We start from the raw sequence: 21681 nt of genomic DNA on the forward strand, positions 1-21681 counted from the left end.
CCCTGAAATTTCCCCAAAACGTCCTGTATGAAAATTCTCTATATATACAAAAATTGTTCGTTTTGTTTAAATCGGTATAGCATTTTTCACAGCATCAGGGTCATGTGTTTAACTTAGAATTTTCTTCAGACAGAAATGTCAGCACAGACATGATGAGCTGTGCAATTAATTCTTCAGGAAGGGCAAGCAGAGTCAGTGGGGAGAGAAGACCAAGCTAGCAAAAAAACTAAAGGCAGGATGATAAAACTGGACTATGCCACGTGTGGAAATCTGTGCTTCTTAGTACTCAGTAGCCAGCTGGAGAGTGTGATGTTATAAGCGAGAAAACTTGAGGCCATCTAAAATAAAGTGAGGCAGAGCAGAAAAAGTAGTGATGTTACAGGAATGGTATACTTGCTACTTGAAGTAATTTTGTGTGTGCCTAGACCACCACGTGTATAGTTTGGTGGCTACAGCTACACTAAAGCCTGCTAATCACCGTCTAGTGGAGACGACTACAGTTTTCTTCCTCTTGCAGCCTTCCTCTAGCAGGACTGGGCAGTGAGATAAGGAACTGAGAGTAAAAACCTATTTAAAGGCATAAAGGTTTTCTTTAGCTGGTATTGCAAAGCCACCACAGTCCTCACCTCAGTTTTGTTGTTGATGAGCGGTGTCCTCACAGACACTTTTCCATGCCTCATTCACGCCTGTTTGCTGTGCATGCGTACAGGGTTAAGTCAAACGTTTCAGAGGGTCCTGTCCCCCAAGACAGTCCGGCTCCCACTGGAATGCCTCAGGAGGCGAGGGCAGAGCGAAGCGCTCTCGGCTGCGGCTACTGGCGCCGGGGCGGGCTGTGGCGGCCGGTCCCGGCCCGTGTGGCTGTGCAGAGTCCAATCCAGGAGGGCTGCTTCTTGCTGCCGTCTGCCAACTGAAACCAGGCGACCGCCTTTCGAGGCTCGCCGGGACCCGGCAATCCCGCACGGCGGGTCAGCGCGGCCGAGGGCCGCAGCGGCCGGGCGGGTGCGAGGCGCGGAGCCGCCAGGCCGGGTGGGCGCCGAGCCGGTGCTGCTGCCGGTAGCCTCGGCCGCCGCGAGTACCCCCAAGACGGGGTCCCCGCTCGCTCGGGCCGCGTAATTTCTGGTTCGGGGTATGGTGGGGTTTTCTGGAAGGGGAACGGGGCGGCTGCTCCTGGCCGCCCGGCGGGGCCAACCCCGGGGCCGCCTGGGGAGCACGGCGGGCCCCGGGGCAGCAGAGAAGCCGCGGGGCCGGGCGGGAGCCAATGGGGGCGGACGCGGCCGTGTGACAGGCGGGGCGGCCGCTGCCCCCGCCGGGCCGGGGCGGGGAGCCGGCACAGCACAGCGCGCCGCTCGGCAGCATCATCCGCGGCTGCGGGGCTGACACACGCCTCCATCCTCCTCTCCCCGGGTAGCCGCTCGCACACGCCTCGCCGCGGGCGGAGCGGAGCCGAGCCGAGCCGAGCGGGGGGCGCCGCGGCAGACAAAGCAAAGATGGCAGGGATCCTCGCCTGGTTCTGGAACGAGCGGTTCTGGCTGCCGCACAACGTCACCTGGGCGGACCTGCAGAGCACGGAGGAAGCCGCCTTCCCGCAGGCGGAGGACCTCTACCTCGCCTTCCCCCTGGCCTTCTGCATCTTCATGATCCGGATGCTCTTCGAAAGGTAACGCCGAGCCGCCCGCGCCGCCCCGGGCTCGGCGGGGCTTGGGCGGGCCGCGCGGCTTGCGGCGGCCGCTGGCTCGGTCGCTCACTGAGGGGCAGCCGGGGAACGCTGCCTGCCCGGCGTCCTCCTCCTCCCGCCGCCGCCTCTCTCCCGGCCTTGCCGGGCCCTTGCGTTTTCCCTCCCCGCTCGGTCGGTCACGTAGCGGGCCCTGTGCGGGAAGGTGGAGGCGTTCGGGGTAGCCGGTGCTACTCTCCCGCTGCCCGCAGCGCAGCCCGGCGCGGGCGCTAGGAGGCGAGGTCTCCCCGGCAATGGGCGCAGTCCACCCTCCACCTGCGGCGGCCGCGGCGCCCGGGCCGGTGGCGGTGGGAGAAGGGCCCTCCGGCACCTGTGCGAGCCGGGGCCTGCCGGCCCGCGGGCTGCTAGCTGCGGCGGAGTCCCGACCGCCCTCCTCAGGGAAGCCCCGCAAGAAGCGCTGTGGGGTCGGGGCGGGAAACTGTCCCGGCGGGAGGGCTGGCGCGTGCCCCCGCCGCAGGGCCGCGCTACGGGGAGGGAGCCGCGCGCGCCGCGACTTGCGCCGTGGGGCCGGACCCGGCCTCGCTCCCGTCGGCGGCGCGAGGCGCTGTCGCCGCGCGGCTGAGGCGGCGGCTGAGGAACCTGCGCGCCAGGTAGGAACGGGGGGGAGCTCGGTGGTGGGCGCCAGCCTGAGCGTGAGGGCTGCCCTGTGGCCCAGCCGAGTTTTGCCCGGCTGGTTTGTGCCGTAGCGGCGTGAACGGTCCGTGCCGCGTGTCGGAAATAGCCGGGCGCTCAGAGGATGAGGGATCCCGGCGAAGAAACGCTCCAGAGGTGGTTGTTCATCGCTGAACCAAACTCAGCGTTCTGTGAGACTGCTGAATTTAAAACACACAAATATTTAAACACAAGGCATCAAACTAGTGATAGGTCAACAGCGAGTGTTTATTTTCCGTGAGTATTTCCTGACAGGTGTTGAGCAGAGGCCGCCTGTCTTGGGGAGGCAGCTGAAGCGAAGCGGACCGCTCGCTGGCACGCATGGCTGTGCGGCCTGGCAGAGGTGGGGTTCCCTCCACCTGCAGAGAACAAAAGAACAACTCCCTGTGCCCACACCTACATGTTTGCAGTACTGTCTTCCTAGGCAATGCTGTTAGGATAGTCAAGGAAGATAAAGGAAGACCAATAGTTACCACGTGCCAGTGGAAGGCTATAAAGATTCTTAAAAAATGATAAAATAGCTGATCTGCCAGGTAGCACTCTGCATGTCCTAAGCAGTCCCTCGCCCTGGTTAGAATATGGCACCTGGGATATTGGTTTGTGAAAAACTTGGCTGTTTCCGTGACTCAGTTGAGAGGACCATGTTTATTTTGAAAAATAAGCTGTTGTGGGCTGTTGTTAACACCTGTTTTGCTTTACAGATTTTCTGAAAAAGTCATCAAAACTTGTGGTCTGCCTGAAAATCTGAGGTTCTCAAAGGTTAAATGCTTATCCTGAGTTAAATACTGCAATATAGTTAAAATTTGAATGCCAAGTAATACTTGGATAATGTAAAATGATTACTGTTTCTTTTGTCCTTTGCAGTCTGTACAATGTGTGCTTTTGAGTGCTGAAAGTGGGTGTGTGATGTTACATACTGGAGTTCAGATGGCAAGAGATGCATCACAGCAGGGCTGTGTTTAGATGGAGAAACAGTTAGTCAGACCATTTCAGCCTAAACTTAGAATCACGTTGTTTCTGCTAGTTCTGATGTGGCTGTTGTTAATGTTGTAGAAGTTACTCTGATTATATAGTAGTTTGTATCCACTCCCTCTGGTTATTTTTCTTCATTCAATTAAAGTAATTTTAAATTTTGCAGTACATCATATTTGTAAGTATTAGTTATACAGATGAGGAAAATCAGTATGTTTTTATAATTATCTTATATTCATTTGGCTACTTCTGAAATTTAGATCTGGAAATGCATTCTGCTACCCTGATAGTAGGTGAGACCTCCAAGGAGGTTTTATTAACAATTACATATTTTTTTCTTTTTTAATTTCAAATCAATTCCAAAACTCCCCTGTGAGAGTAGGATCAGACCATTTTGTGTGGGATTAATCCACACAGCATGGTACAATTGTGGGGTTTTTGTTCACATAGAGCATTTTATTAAAGCAGGCTGAGGAAAAGTGACTGAACCTGCTTCCACTGATCAAAGCAGGTGGATTGTCTCTGACTTGAATAGGGGGATGATCAAGCCTTATTATTGCTCATTAGTAATTTATTTTGTCAGACTTCTGTGCTTTGTTTGTTGGGAGCCACAGAAGTGCCTCATGCACATCATTAATTAAAGGCTTGCAATTATTTAGATTGATAAGGCTATGCAAGATCTGGAAGGGAAAAGAGAGTATCTATTAAACTGGTAAGTTTTCATTCTTCTGTGTATTAAAGCAGCTACATTTTTTCTTTTCAAAACTCAAGTGATGGATGACTGATGTTGTACATGATACATCCAGGAATAAGCTTTTGCAGATGTGTAACGGTTCCATGTTTTTGTAATGGTAGCAACTCAAGAAAAAAAAATAGATACTGTAATACATGAAAAAAAAAAAGAAGCCTACTTTAAATTCATTGTTATACTGCAGTATTTGTTACATCAGTGTATTCTCTATTTAGTTTTGTAAGGTACCTAATACAGGTGCTCTTGTAATTCTTTATACTGGTAGGTAAGCAGCCACAAGGTGTTAAGAATCAGATTACATATTTTATATCCATTATTTTCAGACTGCTAGGCTGCTGGAGCAGTATGGTTTTACTTCTCTTGCTGTGAAAGGTCATTTGGCTTTATGGATCTTCACAGTAGTAAAAAATGTGGTTCAGGGCGAGCTGTGATTTGGACTTCATGTGACTGCTTACAAAGTTCTTGATATGTTTGGGAGATAAAACTTGTCATGCTAAGTGTTAAAAGTTGGCTTCATTTGTATGTGTTTATATTCTATATGCATATATTTGTGTATATGTTTGCGGGTACAATTGAAATGACAGAACTTGGAAATTTTATTCTATAGGTATTCCCCTATTAATAAACAGAGTTAGTTCTACTGGCATTTTATTTTATTTTATTGTTACTGGTTGGTGAATCAACTAACCAAGTCAAGAAAAGAACCTAGACGCTTCTGAAACTTTTTTTTCTTCCTTTCAAATAAACTACTTTTTGTTGATTTCCTTCTCCTGCCATCCCTGACCAGCACTTGAATTCAAAGGAAAAAGTAGATTAGAACACTAAGTGTATGCTGAATCGCTTCAGCAATTGGATCTGATGATGATGAGTGCTCTTGGAATAAGCTTTGCTCTGAGGTATAATCTCATAAACATGAGATTTAGTGGATCTATCTGCTGAGGCCATCACAGTTATGGATGAGGTGCTAAAATTCCTTAACAGCCTTTTCTCTTTCCCCTTCCTTCTCATTCATCTCTTTCTTTAGACACAAAGTATATTTTAAAAAAACTATAATAATTAGGCACAAAGATAGTGTTACCTAGCAATTTGGAAGACGGCAGGACTTTAGCCATGCAGTGGTAATGTGGGGACATATTTCTTCATACTGTCTATCCATTTCGTGTCTTTTTAAAGGTGTGTAAGCAATTAAGGATCTCCTCCTGTATTATACACCACCTTCAGCTAAGGAGATAAGTGCTCAATAATACCAGTCTCTGTCTCCCTGGATCTTTTCTAGTTCTAGTGCAGGCAAGACAGGTTAAAGCTGAACTGAAACTGGTTTTGCTAATAGCAGGGTGTTGTAGTTTTGATTGGCCTAAAAAGATAAAGAAATATCTGTCATTCTGGGAAAATACAATTTTTCTTATTTTTTTTTTATGGGATCACAGGCAGTCTTCTCCCTCTGCACTTGACCTCACTTGCTCAGAAGCAGTGTCCTTTCCTATCCTTCCAAGCATGTCCTCCTTGAGAGGCATGTGGTTATATGAAAAAAAATATTCACTCAGCAATTGGTGTGCTTGTTGGATGCAAAACAAGAGGGTAACACCTCTGCTGTAGAGACTTCTATCAAGGGAAAAGTTGGCTGAATCCTTCAAAAGAAGTGCTAACTAAACAGATTTCTGATGTGGTCTGGCAATCTTCTGAGTCAAGTAGTCTGAACTACTGCTTTCTTTTTCACTTGCCTCATATCTCACGTTTCTTATATCTCATGTTTACATTGTAGTTGCAGTATACTTTATTTCCCCCACCTCGTAAGCAACAGTTTGGGCTCAGATCTAATGAGATCACTCCATAAATCAGCAAACTAGGTTTATAATGCCTTTATTGTCCTCTGGCCTTGACTGGTGAGGTGGGTGAGGGAAGGCAGTTCTCAAAAGTGAAGCTGATATTCCTCATTTGATGGAATGGCTCATATGGTTAGGGGTAGCTTGATTTTATTTGGCAACAGCTCTCCAGCTGCACTGATTTAAACTGAGCCAGCCTAATAATTTACTATCACTCAGATCAAGATACTCTAGGCATTGAATGTATGGAAATTCATGGCTTTTGTATGACATTTAGCTTTTATAATGATATTTCAGCCTCAAAGGTAACCTCAGCTGAATTCCATTTAGTATGACACAGTAGAATTCCTAGTGGATCAGGGTGACATAATACGATGACTGTGTGTGCACGTATGTGTATAAAAGTATTTTGGTAACTGTAAAAATTAATTCAGGTGACAATACATTAAAGCCTTGCAAGTGTTTCTGTTGTGTGATTTATACATACAAAATCGATTTTCATAATCTCTAAGACACCTGCTATCAGTGCTTTCTTACAACAATGAGGAGGCTAGACAAGATATTTGGAAGAGGGTGTACAAACTTACTGTACTTCCAGCAGCCCAAAACCTCTTCTGGGGAGCTTGGGTGGGGCAATGATCATTACTACTATAAAAAGCCCTTTGTAGGCTGTGATATTTGTAGATTTCTTGCTTAGTTCCCTGTGTGTTAGGTGAAATTTGATCATTCAGGTATAATTCACTTGTGTCTAAGTGTATGCACGTGTTCACTGACAATAACTTTCAGGTTTTTTCTGATTTTTTTTATATAATTTTTTTTCATAAGATGACCTGTAAGGGTTTTTTTGTTTGATTACTATTTAATAAATGCTTAATTCAGTTGAAATGGAATAGGATGTTGAAATTGATAACTTTCTATGAAAAGATACAGGCAATATAAAGGAAATAACCAAAAAAGCTATTTGTTTTATACTTTCAACGTATTTATTTTCAAAATAGTAATAATTGACCATTAGCAGTAAATAGCTTTAAAATGAATTTATATCTTGCTTATTGTATTATCTATTTCTCTGAGCTTCTTTTCATTGATTATTGACTTTGTCATTTATATTTTTCTTTATGTAACCAATTTCTGTGTCCTAGGGTTGCAGTGTTTGAACTTTAGCAACTAACAAAAAAAAAAGTGGGGTTGTTTTGTTTTTTTTTTTTTTTACCTGGAGAGCCATTTTCTGTCTTGGCATGGATGGAGCTCTGTCTTACTAGCTCTAACCAGTGCAGTATACGCTCACCCACCTTGATTGTGTTTGTGTTGGCTGGTATACATCTTTGTTGTGTAATGTAGTTGTGTGTTCAGATGTAAGCTGAGAGTGTTCCTTTAAAAGAAGGTGGAGTGGATAAAATGCACACCATCTGTAGATACACATTAGTGCCAATCTCAAAATTGAGAGTTAAATGGGAAATATGTGTTGAGTTCCAGCAGAGAATGCCATTTAAACTGATTTCTAAAATACCCAGGTGACAGAAGTGTGACAGCCAAACCACAGCTCAGTTGAGGGAAAGGTTTCAGTGACAGGTCACTACTGGGTACTGGAAGTCTGTCACTGGGGCAGAACTACTCTTGGAGGGTTCTGTCTGAGTGCAGGTTCCAGTTACTGTTAGAAATTCCCATTCAGTTCCTGCCTGGATTCCTGTAACACTGCGCAGTTGGATCCAAATTGCCTGTGGCTCTTTTGATTGCTCCTGTTTCTGCCTCTGTCCCTGATTCACAGGCATTTGCTAAGAATTTGTTCTCAGAAAACGAAGAGCTTCTGGTATGCTGCCTCTTTCTACACATCTGCAGACCAGTGTCTTGTAACGCATACACAGTATTTATTAAATTCATCTGTGGAATCTGTTCCCTTGATTCTACCTTTAGTTATCTGTCAACAGTGTAGAGAGGAAAGGGATGCGTGAGCTGAGTAGTTCTTACTTGACTGTGTGTTTCTGTTTTGTTTGTTGATGTGGGTTGTTTTTTTTTTCCCCCAACAGTTGTTAAATACTGTATGCTTGCAGTAGTTTGACAGTTAATTAACATTTGGGGTTTCTGTGCCTCTGTCAAGGTGGTCTTGGAGTTTTGACAAGAAAGTTAAAATTACAGCATAAATATATTGCTTATGAAAGTTACATACAACCTTACATAATATTCAGTAGTGTTCTTAAGACTATAATTGGCACCTTATGGGCAGTCAGATGTGTATGATGTGTAGCAACAGTTCCTTGGAGTGTTCATCTAACACCTTGATTGATATGTGGTCTCCCACACCAGTGACTCTGTTTGCTCATTGGGCACTTACAGATTTTGGGGGTGCAGCAGCGGTGGGCATCCAGGTCAACAGAAAGGAAGGGCAATGCGTAAATCTCTGATCCCTTGAAAGAGGAGGAATCACTGATGTCTTGCTTTAAGGAGAGCAAAGTTTCTGACTGTCAAATGGGCTGAGGTCTTCTGCTCTCTGTGAGGAAGTCTTTAGCACATGATCCTTACAGAAGAGTAACTCTACACCATCTGGCATCCATCAGTTTCTCATGAAGATGATATCTTTCTGGTTATTCTGAATTAGGCAAACTGTGGTGGAGGTGGGAGAGCTGGGGTATGTAGTCTAGGCAGTTATAATCTTAGAGATGGTTTTCGTAATGCTGGTGGGCCTGTAACACAAAATTGTGACTTCTGTACCAAAACCAGAGAGTAAATTGTAATGATTATTTTTCTGTGTAGTAAATAGCTCTCATAATTGCAAATTTTGCTGTTGGTAGGCTTTCATACTGCTAAGCAATTGTGAAGCCTCATGTAACTGTTACTGATGTAGCATAATCAAATATTAACTTTCAAGGTAATTGCCTGTACAATTACTAGGAGTATCTATGAGCCGTAAATAAGCATAACATCCAGTTAGCCATGTTGTATATTTTTTAATATGTAAGATACAGATATATTTCTATATTGGCTATTAATTCAAGCTACCTTTTGCACATTGAGAAACAGAATGCCAAGGTTCTTCAGACTACCTTGTATTAATGAAGCATCTTTCAGGTTCACTAACCTAAACCCCATTTTAATATAAAAAATGTTGCACTTTAAAGTTTGGTCTGAAATGATGAAAAGCCTTCTTTGTATTCACAGGTCATACTAGGATGGTTAGCACTGTATCTAAATCACTTGCATTTTTTCTCAGTGTGAGTGCAGTAAAAGCTTCCTTTTAATAGTATCTTCCCTTTGGTTTCTTTGTTTCTCCTGTAGGGATGAGGGGAATAACCTATAGTACTATATTAAAAAAAATAAATCTAACTGACATAGTTACACTGGTGCAAAAAACTTACATTACAGCCCAGAGGGTGTTCATTGGCATAAAGTCTTAGATTCCCGAGGCTGTTTGAGTATTTGCGTGTGCAGTAGTACTTGTCTATTTTTTGTAACAAGCTAGTTGTTCTATTTTTAACATTAATGGGATGACCCAGAGGAATAAGTGGCTCTTATTTATTACATGTGGTGTCATCACATCTACTTGTTGCCTGTTTGCCATCCTCTGAGATAAATTTAATGTTGGTTGGAGGTTTTTTTTGGTGGCTTTTTGTGTGTTTGTTTTGTTTTGGTGTGTTTTGGGTTTTTTTTATTGTTCTGCAAGCAGAAGGGGAAAAAGGTTTTATGGTAATGGTGCTGAAATCCTCATTTTGGAGTTGGCATCTATTCACACCCTTTTTGCCTCTGTTCTGACTGGATTCAGTTCTATACAACATTGTGTAGATACTTGAACTTTCACTGGGACTGTTTACTTCATCCCTGGGATGCTCATCCTTATCAAGAAGAGAGTGGAAGCAGAGGCCAGTCTCAGCTTGTACTTTGTGATGATGTTTGGCAGAACTTTAAGCTATGAAAGTTGCTTTTGCAGCAATACTGTCTACCTGGACAAGTGGTACAAATGACCATAACTGCCTAGACTAATGAGAGATGCTTTCATGCAGTGGCAGTGAATTGCTTATTTGGAAAGAAGTGTGCTGTACAGTGCAAAGTAACTCTTTACCTTGCGTACTGAAAAGCAGTTGCTGTTCACAGAAGCAATGTGCAAAGATCAGAGTAATACATTGTAATACGCCTTGTGCTTTGTTTGCTTGTGTCTGTTGTGACTGCGTGGTGTATCTTGTTGCTGAGAGACATGGAGTAGTCCACGTAGCTGGAGACAGACTGCCTGGTATGCTGTCTTGAAGGGGACAATCTGAACAAGGTATGTTCCTCAAGAAGTATAGAAATTAGCCTTGATAGAGCATCTGCTGAAAGTTTGTAGGTGGGCAGCGTAAACGTGGAACACTAGTATAAACCTGTGGGCATTACAGCATGACAAAGCAGACAAAATTAAATCTACGTGAAATAAGTGAGCTGAGAAATTTTGGGGGCAGTGGGTGAACTCTGGTAGTGGTGAGCTGCTCTGATGCACTCCCCAAGCAGGAGGAGGCTTGCTCAATTGGGGAGCTGGAGGGCTCCAGACTCTCACCACCTGACTGTCAGGGCTGTGGCTTTCCTGAGCACTGCTGTAGCAGTAGAGACCAGTGAGTCACCAAGGCCAGAACCCCCCTTGCAACTGGTGGGACCAGTTGCTTCTGTTGAAAACAAAGGTTTAGGTAGGTAGTGGGTCATGACGTGGGAATGTGCCTGTTGACAAGTTTTTCCACAGTTGTCCATTAGTTTTTCTTGAGCTTCCTGCTGTTTACTACTTGTGGTTGTCCAAAGCATGTTGCTGGATGAGATGATCAGGTCCAGTTGGGTGTTTTTATTCCCCTTAGGGGTGTCATGTTGGAAAGAAGCCATTGAGAAAAAGAAGAGCAAGTGGTTAGACCACAAGCAGGAGCCTGTTTTGTGTACATTGAAGCAATAATTGGGTGGTAATTGGGTGGCTGATACTTATCTGTCAACTTTTCCCACATACCTAGTATGAGAGAAGGGAGAGAACTGATACAATAAGAGAGTAGCCTGAAAATATCAACAGTTCCAGTGCCAAATTCTCCCCAGGGTTACAACAACCATTGTACTAAATTAATTTTGAAGTGATTGCATTGATGTGATGATGACAAATTGAACTGCAAATGAGAGTCCTGGGAGCACTGGTGGACAACAAGCTGAGCATGAGCCAGAAATGCAGCAGCAGCATTGGGGAAAGCATTGCCAGCAGGTCAAGGGAAGGGATCATTCTCCTGTACTCGGCACTGGTGAGGCCATCTCTGGAGTGATCAGTCCAGATTTGGTCTCCCCTCTACAAGACATGAACATACTGGAGTGAAGGTAGTGAAGGGCCGCTAAGATGATTAAGGATTTGGAGCATCTGATATATCAGGAGAGGCTGAGAGCTGGGATGGTTCAGTCAGGAGAAGAAAAGGGGGGATCTTACCAGTGTGTACAAATACCTGATAGGGAGAGTAAAGAAGGCAGGGCCAGACTCTTCATAGTGGTGTCCAGTGAAAGGACAAGAGGCAAAAAGCAATTGATCTGCAGGAAATTCTGTTTGAACACAAGAACAAACTTTTTCCTGGGATGATGGGGAAACACAGGGACAAGTTACCCAGAGAGGTTGTGGAGTCTCCAGTTGTGAAGATACTCTGGCATACCACAACAGGGTATGGTCCTGCTCTAGTTTTCCTTGCTGTGAGTAGGGGGCTGGACTTGGTGATCTCCAGAGGTCTCTTCCAACCTCAGTGATTCTGTGAAATCATAAACCTCACTAAATGGCAGGGCTCCAAAGGGTTTCTGGGATCCTATGTGTATGAAGTTTGTATTGGAAACCTGAAGAGGTGAGGATTAGGTTGAAGTTCACTGTAAGCCTGCAGAAGAAACTTAATTAGGGCAGAGCAGATAAAGTTTGATTGATTGGACATCTGGATTTCCCATTTCCTGTAGAATGGGTTTTTTGACTTTATTGTAGTCTGGCATGAGCAGACAGGATGTAAGTCAAGAAATAAATGTGGACCTGCTCTACCTAAGACAGAAATTACCTTATGGGTACCCAAAATGAAGTGCAAGTTGCTGTGGTATAAACACATCCTGCTCCCTTCTAGGATCAATACGTGGTCTCCTACAGCATTAAATTTGATTATAACAGGCAATTTTGAGGATAATTTTAGTTTTGTTCCCCTTAAGTTGATTCTTTTCCACACGGCAATGTCTTCAAGATAATTTTGGTTTTGAAAAAAATTCTCAGAAAGAGGTGCTTAGGAGACAGGGAATGGTGATCACATGCCTTACTGGAAAAGCTTTTATTGCCTTTGTGTTCAACATAAAAGTAAATCAGTCTTAGGGGGGGGGAAAAAAAAACCAACCCCCAGAGAATTACACAGAGTAATTTATACACTACAGTATATTGTATTGCTCTGATGTAATGCTTTTTTTTTTTCTGTTTCATTAAAGATAATTAAATTGTTAAAAATATCTTTAAGACCAGCTATAGTATATTGACTTGCCTAGAAACTAAGATATTTCAAAATGTCAGTTGTTGGGGTGGTAATGAAACAATTTGATACTTGACAGAAGAAACACACCCTATGTCCTAATTAGAAGAACTCTGGTGTATGCTAACCTGGAATTGTTATTTTCTATAGCATTTATAGGAAATGTGAAAAATATTTGGTTTTCTTCCAGTTTGGAATGAAATAGAAATGTAGAAATGTCAAAATTTCCATCAGGAACAGATGTCCTGATTTTCAGCCAGCACTGATAAATGGGTCTGGTTACAAGATAACGTTGTAGAGATAAAAATGAAATCTCTATAGCATTGCCAGCCTCCAAAAGCATACATTCTTGACCAGCTCTTAATTTAAGAGTTATTCAGTTTGTATCTGTATGCATGGTGTACAGAAAGTTTGGTTGTGGGGTTTTTTAGTTTGTATTTTATTTAAGAAAAAAACTAATCTCTGAACAGGTTGATTTTCTTAAAAATAGGCTAATGGCTTGCTAGAATCATGGCAAGAGCTCAAATCTCTAGCCTGGCATTTACCTTCAGTTGTCAAGATGAAAAGTGCGCTAGTAGAAATGGAAGAACGCTACTTCATCTTACTCTTCCATTGAGAGCTGACTTCAAGGTTTGAAGAGAAAGTAGCACTTTGTATCCATCACCATAGTATGACCTGTGTCTTGCCTTGTGTCCTGATTGGAATAACTCTGGCATACCACTAGAGTAACCTTAGAGCTTTAAATACTAATAACAAATCATATTCTCAAGTAAGGTGCCTTAAAGAATAGAAAACAAAGTTACCTTGAAGCATCTGCTTTTACACTTGTTTTCAAGTGCATTGTAGTTAAATCATTTTCCCTATTATGGAGGGTGTATTTAGTGGTGGTATGGGGCTTTCGTGGTTTTTTTGTTGTTGTTTGTTTTTGTTGTGTTTTATTACCATGCTTTTGTTTATACCTCAAAACATGACAGCCATTATATCTTTGAAGAACCAGGGCTGTATGAATATACAGCTAGAATTTGGGATTCTGATTGTTTCACATCTGCTGTGGAATTTGCCTATTGATGATTCAAAAAGAATGCATTGTTTTGAGGCAAAGCATGTGTTTCCACACTAACACTTCTACTTCTCATCTTACAGCTGTGCCCCCATCTCAAAATAATTTTCCCTTCCATGTCTTATATTTAAGTTAAAATTAAGGTATATTCTGGTACTTGCTACGTGTCCTTCTGATCTTCATCTCTTCTGTGTGACCTGTAAATGTTTTCCTGCTCTCCATCTGATCCCATCTTATTTTCTCTTTTTATTTGCCCTTTTGTGGATTCCCTCCCTCTGCCCCCCTGCCTTTGAACAAAAGCTGTCTATCCATGCATGATGTGCTGCAGAGCTGCTGGTGGCAAACAAAGGCAGATCTGAAGTTTCTGTTTTGAGGCTTGTCCATCACTGCCCAGCTCTCATGTATGGAAGAGCCAGCAACTGAAATAGAGAGGAAGCAAAGTTTTTTGCCCATCTTCAGCTGTCACAGTGTGTGGTGACTCTTATCATTCAGGTGAGCTGCTCTTCCATTGAAACTTTATTAGAGAGCAATGATAAGAGTATTTCAGGCTCGTAACTTACCTTCTAATATGGCATTTAGTTGTAAAAATAGCCACAGAGGAAGGCCTGCTAAGTGCAGCGGTATGTAGGAAGACTGATTTGGGTTGGGAAAGGGTTTCAAGATGATCCTTGATAAAATCGGGATCTTTCTCAGTTTGGTGAGAAAAGACTATGTTGGTCATTTTAATTGCAAACCCCTCAAAGTGTTTATTAGGAAAAAATATAGCTTCTTTCACATTTTCTTCCTACAAAGTCTTGTGTCTATACCAGGAAATACTTCCTGAAAAATTGTTTGGAAATAACATCCCAAGGTCCATACATCAGGCTAGCTGTCTCACTTATGATATTAGTATTTGCTTTCCTATATGAATTTTAACATAAACAGTGCCTTAATTTTGTGAAACTGTGTTACATGCATAAAGAAAGCTATGTCACACAGTCTTATTTGATTGTTTGCATATGTTAAGGTCTCTGGTGATATAAATCACAGTTGGTTTGAGAGTGGTCAGACTTTTTACCATTCTGTATCTCTATATATAGAACTCTAGGGTCTATATTACTCTTTAATATGATTTATTTACTCACAAAGGTCCTGAACTGGATCATGTGCCAATATAAATAAGAAATTACCTGCAGAGTCCGGTGTTATATCAGCATAAAACCTGTGTGAAAGATGAGAAATTGTATATCACTAGGTATGGTCACGTGTAAGCATACTGTTTTAGTAATTAAGAAGCAGAAGCCATTCAGTCTGTACACCTAGGTAGAAATCACATATGTACGTGTGTGTGTATATATAAAACATAATATAAAAATCCATTTTTCTTTCCTTAACTAAGTGTCACGTTTCCCCCCTACCCCATTTTTTCCAGGACTAGTAGTATGTGTGCAGCCATGGAGTATTGTGTCTGAAAATGTCACTCACAGAAGATTAGTTAACATTTGATGTTAACTAGGACTTATCCCTTTTTGAAAGTAAGATGTGGGCCTCTGCTCCTACATGGTGTAAGGTGGTTGGTCAAAGGGATTACGTGATAGCTGCCTTATTCCTTCCCTTGGTCCCTTTTAAACAAGAGCATCTCTAATATTGACTAAAGGCATCAGGTCTACTTTTGCACAAAGCTACTTGGTGGTGGAGAGGAAGGTCTGATACATCTGTGCAGCAGTTGTCATGTCAGCATGTATAGAGTAGCCTGGAAGGAGTATCCTTGTGTTGCTCTAACAGGCACTGTGCTGCAGCTGCATTACTGTCAGTCCACGTGGCAAGTAGCTTAATGTGAACCCAGGTGTTCCATATAAACTGTAGTCATTGCCAGTTACAATGTAAGCATCTGTTAAGAGCTCTATTGAGTACACACAAACAGAAGAAGAAAAGTGTCATCCTTGATGATGTTTGTCCCATATACGATGATTGTGTGATTTAGAGAGTACAAGTGGGTGGGTGTGTACATGTGGATATTAAATAGGTTATAATGATGACCTCCAAGACTGTCTCAACAAGTTTCCCACTCTGCTTCACAACAGTGCTCTTTTTGCCTTGCCTGGTAGTGCTGCAGGTATTTATTTATATTCAATGACATAAAGAGGTCTCTGAATAAGTACACTTGCATAATGAAAAGCACACTGGATCCACCCTGTATTTTCTTAGAGTTCCCCTTTAACCAAGCTCTTTTTAAGTGAAGGCTTGGCAAAGTCTCCCCTCAGCTTTGCCCACAGAATAGCAGTCATCAACCAGAAAGCTTAATCTCAGGAGTGAGCTCTGCATCCTCCAGAGCCTCCACAACTCTGGCCTGTGGCACAGTGATTGAAAGTAGAATGATCTGGTTTTGCTGTTGATATTGAAAGAGCAAGGTTTCTGACCTCAGGAGGTCTAACTTTGAGTGTTAGAGTAAAGAAGAGGACTAAAAATTAGTGTGCTCGTGTTCTCTGCAGATGATTTTGAATGATCTATTATGTAGTCTTAGGGCCTTGGGATTCTTTTTTTATGAGTGTAAGAACAGTAACTGCTTCTTGCTTCTAAAATGTTTTTACATTGTTTAATGAGAACTATTGTGAATAGCGAAAAGTTTTCAGAACTATTGCAAAGATGAGGCATTCTGCTGAACTCCTAAACTCTGTTCACCTTGGACAGTTTACAGTCTTACAGGTGTAGTTGCTTCTGTTCTGGAATAACTTCAAAATATAAGGGGGAGGAAGAAAGATGGAAAATTTCATCTTTACACTTGAGTTTCCTGGGGTATTTTTCTCCCCATCTCCTAAATGAGACTAAGTGTTAGGCCCCAGTGATTGACATTTGCCGTCAAATGTATGAAGCATCCACTTCTAAAAAAATGCTATTAACTAGTCTTATTCCTGCTTTGGCAAGGAGAGACCTGGAACAATTTAACTACAAAATATGCAGAACTTGTGGGAATCCTCATCAGAAGTCTGTTCTGGAGAAACCAGATCTTGAAAAAGGCACTTGCAGCTATAAGCTGTAGTGGCCACTGGAGAGTTTGCTTTTTTTACTTATCAACGCCTTCTTAAATATTTTCTTACCTGGAAATTTTCCAGCATATTGCTTAAAAGAAACAGTAGAAATACTCTTCATGGTATTAAAGTGCAAGCTGTCAGACTGTCTTAATTTTAATAGTATCGCCTTGCTTTGCCATCCATTTACAGTGTGCCCAGAAGAGTCATGCAAGGTTGGTGGTTTTTTTTTTTTCCCTTCCTCATTCCTTACTTCTAAAATTGTATTGAAAACATAGTAATAATAATGGTGTTGATAATATAATATTTGCCTGTTCCACAAGGGTGTTTTGAGATGCAGGTCTGTAATGGGAGACTTTAATGCATATGAACAGTTGAGAAAGTTCTGAGTAAATAATACGATGGCTGTGTAGCTGGCTGTGTGTAATAAGGCTGTGTAAAGCTGAAAAAAATAGCAGAAGGAAATGCTGATGCTTTTCTGTGGAAGCAGAGTATAACACTTGGCATGAAAATCCACAAGTAAGGGAAGACAGCTATGTGTGTCAGTGCTCTATACCAAAAGAAATGTGTCCTCTTTATTTTGGAATGCATTAATATATATATATTTTAATAATGCTTTCGGACACTTGAATGCTATTTAGGACAGCATATAAAACGTTATCTTTTATAAAGTTATTGTCCTATAATTGTAATTATAATGAAGGTCTTGTTTTAGGCTTTATTTATGACAGTGGTACATTAGTGCAGTGTACTTCAGTTCTCAGCTCATAGTTTGGGGTTTAGGTCTTGATCCTGCAGCTGGATTATTTATGGTATAAATGAAATGGTAATAAAATGCAAGTTCTTTTGGTCCTACTGCAGAACAGGCTGAGTGATCAAAGCCTCTTAACTAACAGTGTTAAAATGAGTAATAAAATCAAAAGTTTGAATACTTCTGCACCATCAATAAATATCTGCATCTAAAATGACAGATCACAACAAGTCAACCCCCTTGTGCATGTGAAAAATGCAAATAATTTTTGTGAAGATATACTGCAGCAACCACATGGCTTGTGGTGTGACAATCTGCTGCTGCTTTTCAGTATCTTGACAGTTCTGTTGCTTGCTTGGAATATAAAGTTTAGAGAGGTTTCTCTAAACTTCTCTCTAAATTCTTCCTGTACTCACTAGGTAAGACTTGTTAATGGAGAGGCTGAGGATCAGAGGTGGAAATGGGGTAGAGAAGTAGAACTAGAAGCAGTATACGGGTGTTTTCTGGAGCATGGGAGAGGGGAATGAGACTAAAGATAGTGTGATGGGGAAAACATGGCCATGATGTATGTGCATGCACCTGGGAGGAATCTGGTGTAACAGGCATGCCCATTTGTTTGTGCTCACCAGAAACAATGTGCATTTGCAACTGCTCCCTTCAGATATACTTCTAAATTCAAAGTTGAGTGAGAACACTTGTATCCTAGGAAAGGAAGAGACTTGATGTGTGTGTGATTTGTCTGCCTCCAGTTGTGCATGGGACAGATCTGAAAATTCTTAAGAAGAATTAACAGTTGACATTTTTTTTTTTTTTTTTAAGAAGGCAGTAGGGTTTGTGTCATTGTAATCCTGTCCTACATGGAAGGGTGTAGCATGCCCACGCACCATCCCCGCCTTATTGCAGCATCTTTAAGGAACACAGATTACAAATAAGAAAGAAAATTAATGCCAGCTGGCTAATGTGACCAAAAATGATTACGGACGAGTATCTGTTTATCTCTGCTTATGGCATCCAGAACTCTGCCACTTGGGAGAGACAGCACCCTTGCTACTCTTCCAAATTAAGTCAATAATAAACCTTCCAGGTTTGGTTGGAAAATATAGGTAGTGTTACTTCTGGCAGACCCTGGTGAGAGATTGGATCCTCATCATTCACCAGAGCTCTGGATGGTCAGTGAGACTGGGAACACTGAAAGGAAATAACAGGAATCTTTATTCAACTTTAAGTAGGGTAGGTGATTTCCATCTGTAGAAGTTACAAATAATATTAAAACAAGCCAATTTCTGATTGCTGAACTGAGACCCTCAAGGACAGGATACGCAATTGGGCATGAGATGAGGTGACATACTGTAGTATGTCAATATAGCCAGGAAGAATGGGAGATCTTGAAGATGGAGCAAGCAGGTGAAATTTGAGTCTGAAGGACCTGTTGTGGGGAAATAAGAGACATACTGTTACATACAAAGAGTTCTCTTAAGGCTGATTCAAGCTTTTTCTTTGAACTGGAAAGAGCCTATTATAGCTGCTTTGCTATTGACAAACGAAGACTGAAAGAAGAATTGTTATTTAAGGTAGAGAGCATTTTCAATCAGCTAGGTGAGACATCCTTCATATCCTTAGGCTATCATGGTACAAAAAGTACTGCTTGAATCATGTACGGAAACTCACAGTGTGCTGCTCTGATGACTTAATTAACACTAAAGGTTTATTTTATGACATTAAAAAAAATGCCAAGTAATTGTTCTTGCTTTATGCTATACTGTAAGGGGGCATGTCTGTGTGGATGTGTGCCTATGTAAGAGAGAAAAATGCTAGTGTTCTCTAGTAACCCAGAACAGCTATGATTGCCTGGATCGTCTAGAAGCACAAGATGTTTTCAGCAATTAATTTATAGACTTAGCAGATGTTCATTATGGCAAGAACCCAATAAAGGACAAGAGCTGTTTTCTGAGAGGCTGGTAGTATGTTTTCCCAAGAAGTGAGGCTTAAGAAAGAAATTCACAAACTTCTATTTCCTTATTGAGAAACACCTATTTCATAAGGGAGATCTTTTACTCAGTTTCTAATTAGAACATCAGTCATAAGATGATTTAGTGATCTAACACATGGAATTTAAACAATTGAAAAATTTTGTTTTCTTTATTCAATACAATTTGACTGTTCTTGAGAGCTGCTGTTGAATTGTGTAAAACATTGGTTTGAGTAGCTTTTTAAATAAATGAAAGAGAAAGTAATTTCCAACTTGATTTTTGACTACGCTGTAATTTCAGCTGATAGTTTAAAAGTAAAAATAAACTTTGTTTCATATAGAAGGCAAACCTAGTTGACAATGCTGTTCTGCTACACATCTTTAAAGAACAATGCCACTTTCTGGTTGAATTCTGGGACAAGAAATCATACTTCAGCAAATGAAGCTAATCAAATATTATACAATTTATCTATTGAACAGGATGGGGGAAAAACCCTTTTTGAATCTCCATACTATTTTTCTCATCCTGGGACAGTACTTAAAAAATGAAGGATAAATAAGAGAAATTTCATTTAGGTAAATACAGGTATTCTATCTGACCTGTGTTAAAAAGATTAATATGAAATGACGCTTCGAATTTTTATAGAAGCAAAAGATCTTTATTAGGCCATCCATGCATGAGCCACTGCTTAAGAAGAAATATTGAGCATTAAGGTACAGACTTAAAAACTGAATATTGGCTTTGCTTGGAGCGAGTCAAGTATGCTGGGTGCTGAAACCTGGCAGTGTAGTTGTTCCAGAATGTTTTCAGCATGGCAATTTTCTCACAAATGTTTGTTTTCCCTACCTTGCGTTGTCCAGCTTCTCATGTCCACCTCAATAATCCCAACATTACCCTTTCTTTACTTACCTTCTGATCCAGTAGACATTAAGCAGAGCTTGTTAGATTGTGTTTTGCATCTCATTTAGTCAAGATTCCAAGTGTCCTCCATGGTCAGGTCCAAAATGCCTCCCCCCTCTAAATGTGTCAGTGTCAAAAAAAACATAAATGAAACAAAAACCAGCCAGCCAAAAAGAAATACCTGAACCTTTTTCCTAAGGATTTCCATAGCTGTTTATCTAAGGTACTGAGGCAATAATTGTTTATGGCTTGCTGAGTTAAGGGTGAAAAATTATCCAAGACTCTGAAAGTTCAGCAGTGACTGCTATAGATAAGATTCAGCTCAGAAACAAGGGCCAGATGGGGCTGATTTATGAGTTATTTAGATGAGTTATGTTTAGCATATCCTTGGCTTCAAAGGAATTCGGCCAAAGGCAGGAAGGGTAAAGGTAAAGAAATACCAAAGACAAAAGGCTCCCCATGCATGTTCTTGAATTTGCGATGCGTTCTGTGTAGTCTGCTGCTCAGCTATATACTATGTTTCAAATGGTTTTTCTGGGAGGTCCACATTTGTCCTGGGTTTACTAGTGAGAGAAGAAGGCTTTAGTAACATAATACAAACTCCACTGAGCACCTCTGCAGAAAGAGAAATTAAGATGATTTCCATTAATTTGAGCTAAAATGGCTCAAGACTGGATGTATGTTTTGCCAGCCAGATCTGTAGGTGTCATATGCCACAATGTTTTTTTAATTTCCACCAAAGTAAATGAATGAGGGTCTTCTGCCTAACAGCAGCATGGTCCTGCACGCCCCCAGCGCTCCTTTCCCACCACTGAAGTCTTTCAGCTGCTTATAAGCAGAGTATCCTCATCCTCCTTGCATGGGAGGCAGCATGTCCGAAGCCACTGTCACATCGTTAGAGGAAGCGCTTGCCATTAAGAATTGGGACTGGTTCCCCCCCTGGGGCACACCAGCATTCCCTCAGCTGTCAGCATAACATCCTGTGGCACTCAAGCCTATGAAGATTGTGGTATGTGGCTTGTCAAACCAGTTAGTTTGGCCACCTCTGCAGTAAGTCAGGAAGTTGATTTCTTTGCCTTCTTACAGTAACTTGTCAGGCAGCATATTGCATGTGGTGGAAATGGAGTTGGATTTGTTTTAGTATTTGGCTGATACAGAATTGTGTATCATTCTAGTGCAATAGAAGTGCAATATAATAGTGCAATAGAAGGCACTATTGCAGAGTGCCTTCTGTCTGCAATAGAAGGAGAGAAATGAATAAAAATGACTAAGCTGAAATTGGACTGAATTGGTCCCTATATCTTATTAAGTGTTTTCTTAAATCTGCATGCCTTTGTGACAGTGAATATATGAATTTTAGTATGAGAGTCCTTTTTTCCTAAAATATAATTATTTAAAACATACAGGGTGACTAGTAGATACAAAACCTAGTATTACAGTTACTTTTCAGAAATCTAGTATCAAAATGGATGTATTTATGAGGTTTCTAAAACTGTTTAGCACAAAGCTGTAGAAAATGCACTAGCAAAATGTCATTAAAAGCAGCAGATGCTATCATGTTTTTGCTGCAAGCACAGCAAAAGCAAAAGCACAGCA

General features: G+C 41.7%; 1 protein-coding gene across 1 annotated transcript in view; it reads left to right on the plus strand.

Annotated features, from left to right (window-relative positions):
* The first annotated feature begins 1324 nt into the window (after positions 1-1324).
* Positions 1325-21681, plus strand: part of CERS6 (ceramide synthase 6) — a 124355-nt gene continuing 103998 nt past the window's right edge. The window contains exon 1 of the mRNA XM_040605016.1: positions 1325-1657. Within this exon, the coding sequence (XP_040460950.1) occupies positions 1488-1657 (170 nt within the window). The 5' untranslated portion in view covers positions 1325-1487. The remainder of the gene's footprint in view (positions 1658-21681) is intronic.

This window comes from Falco naumanni, chromosome 8 (genome assembly GCF_017639655.2).
Source record: "Falco naumanni isolate bFalNau1 chromosome 8, bFalNau1.pat, whole genome shotgun sequence".
In the NCBI taxonomy this organism is placed as follows: Eukaryota; Metazoa; Chordata; class Aves; order Falconiformes; family Falconidae; genus Falco; species Falco naumanni.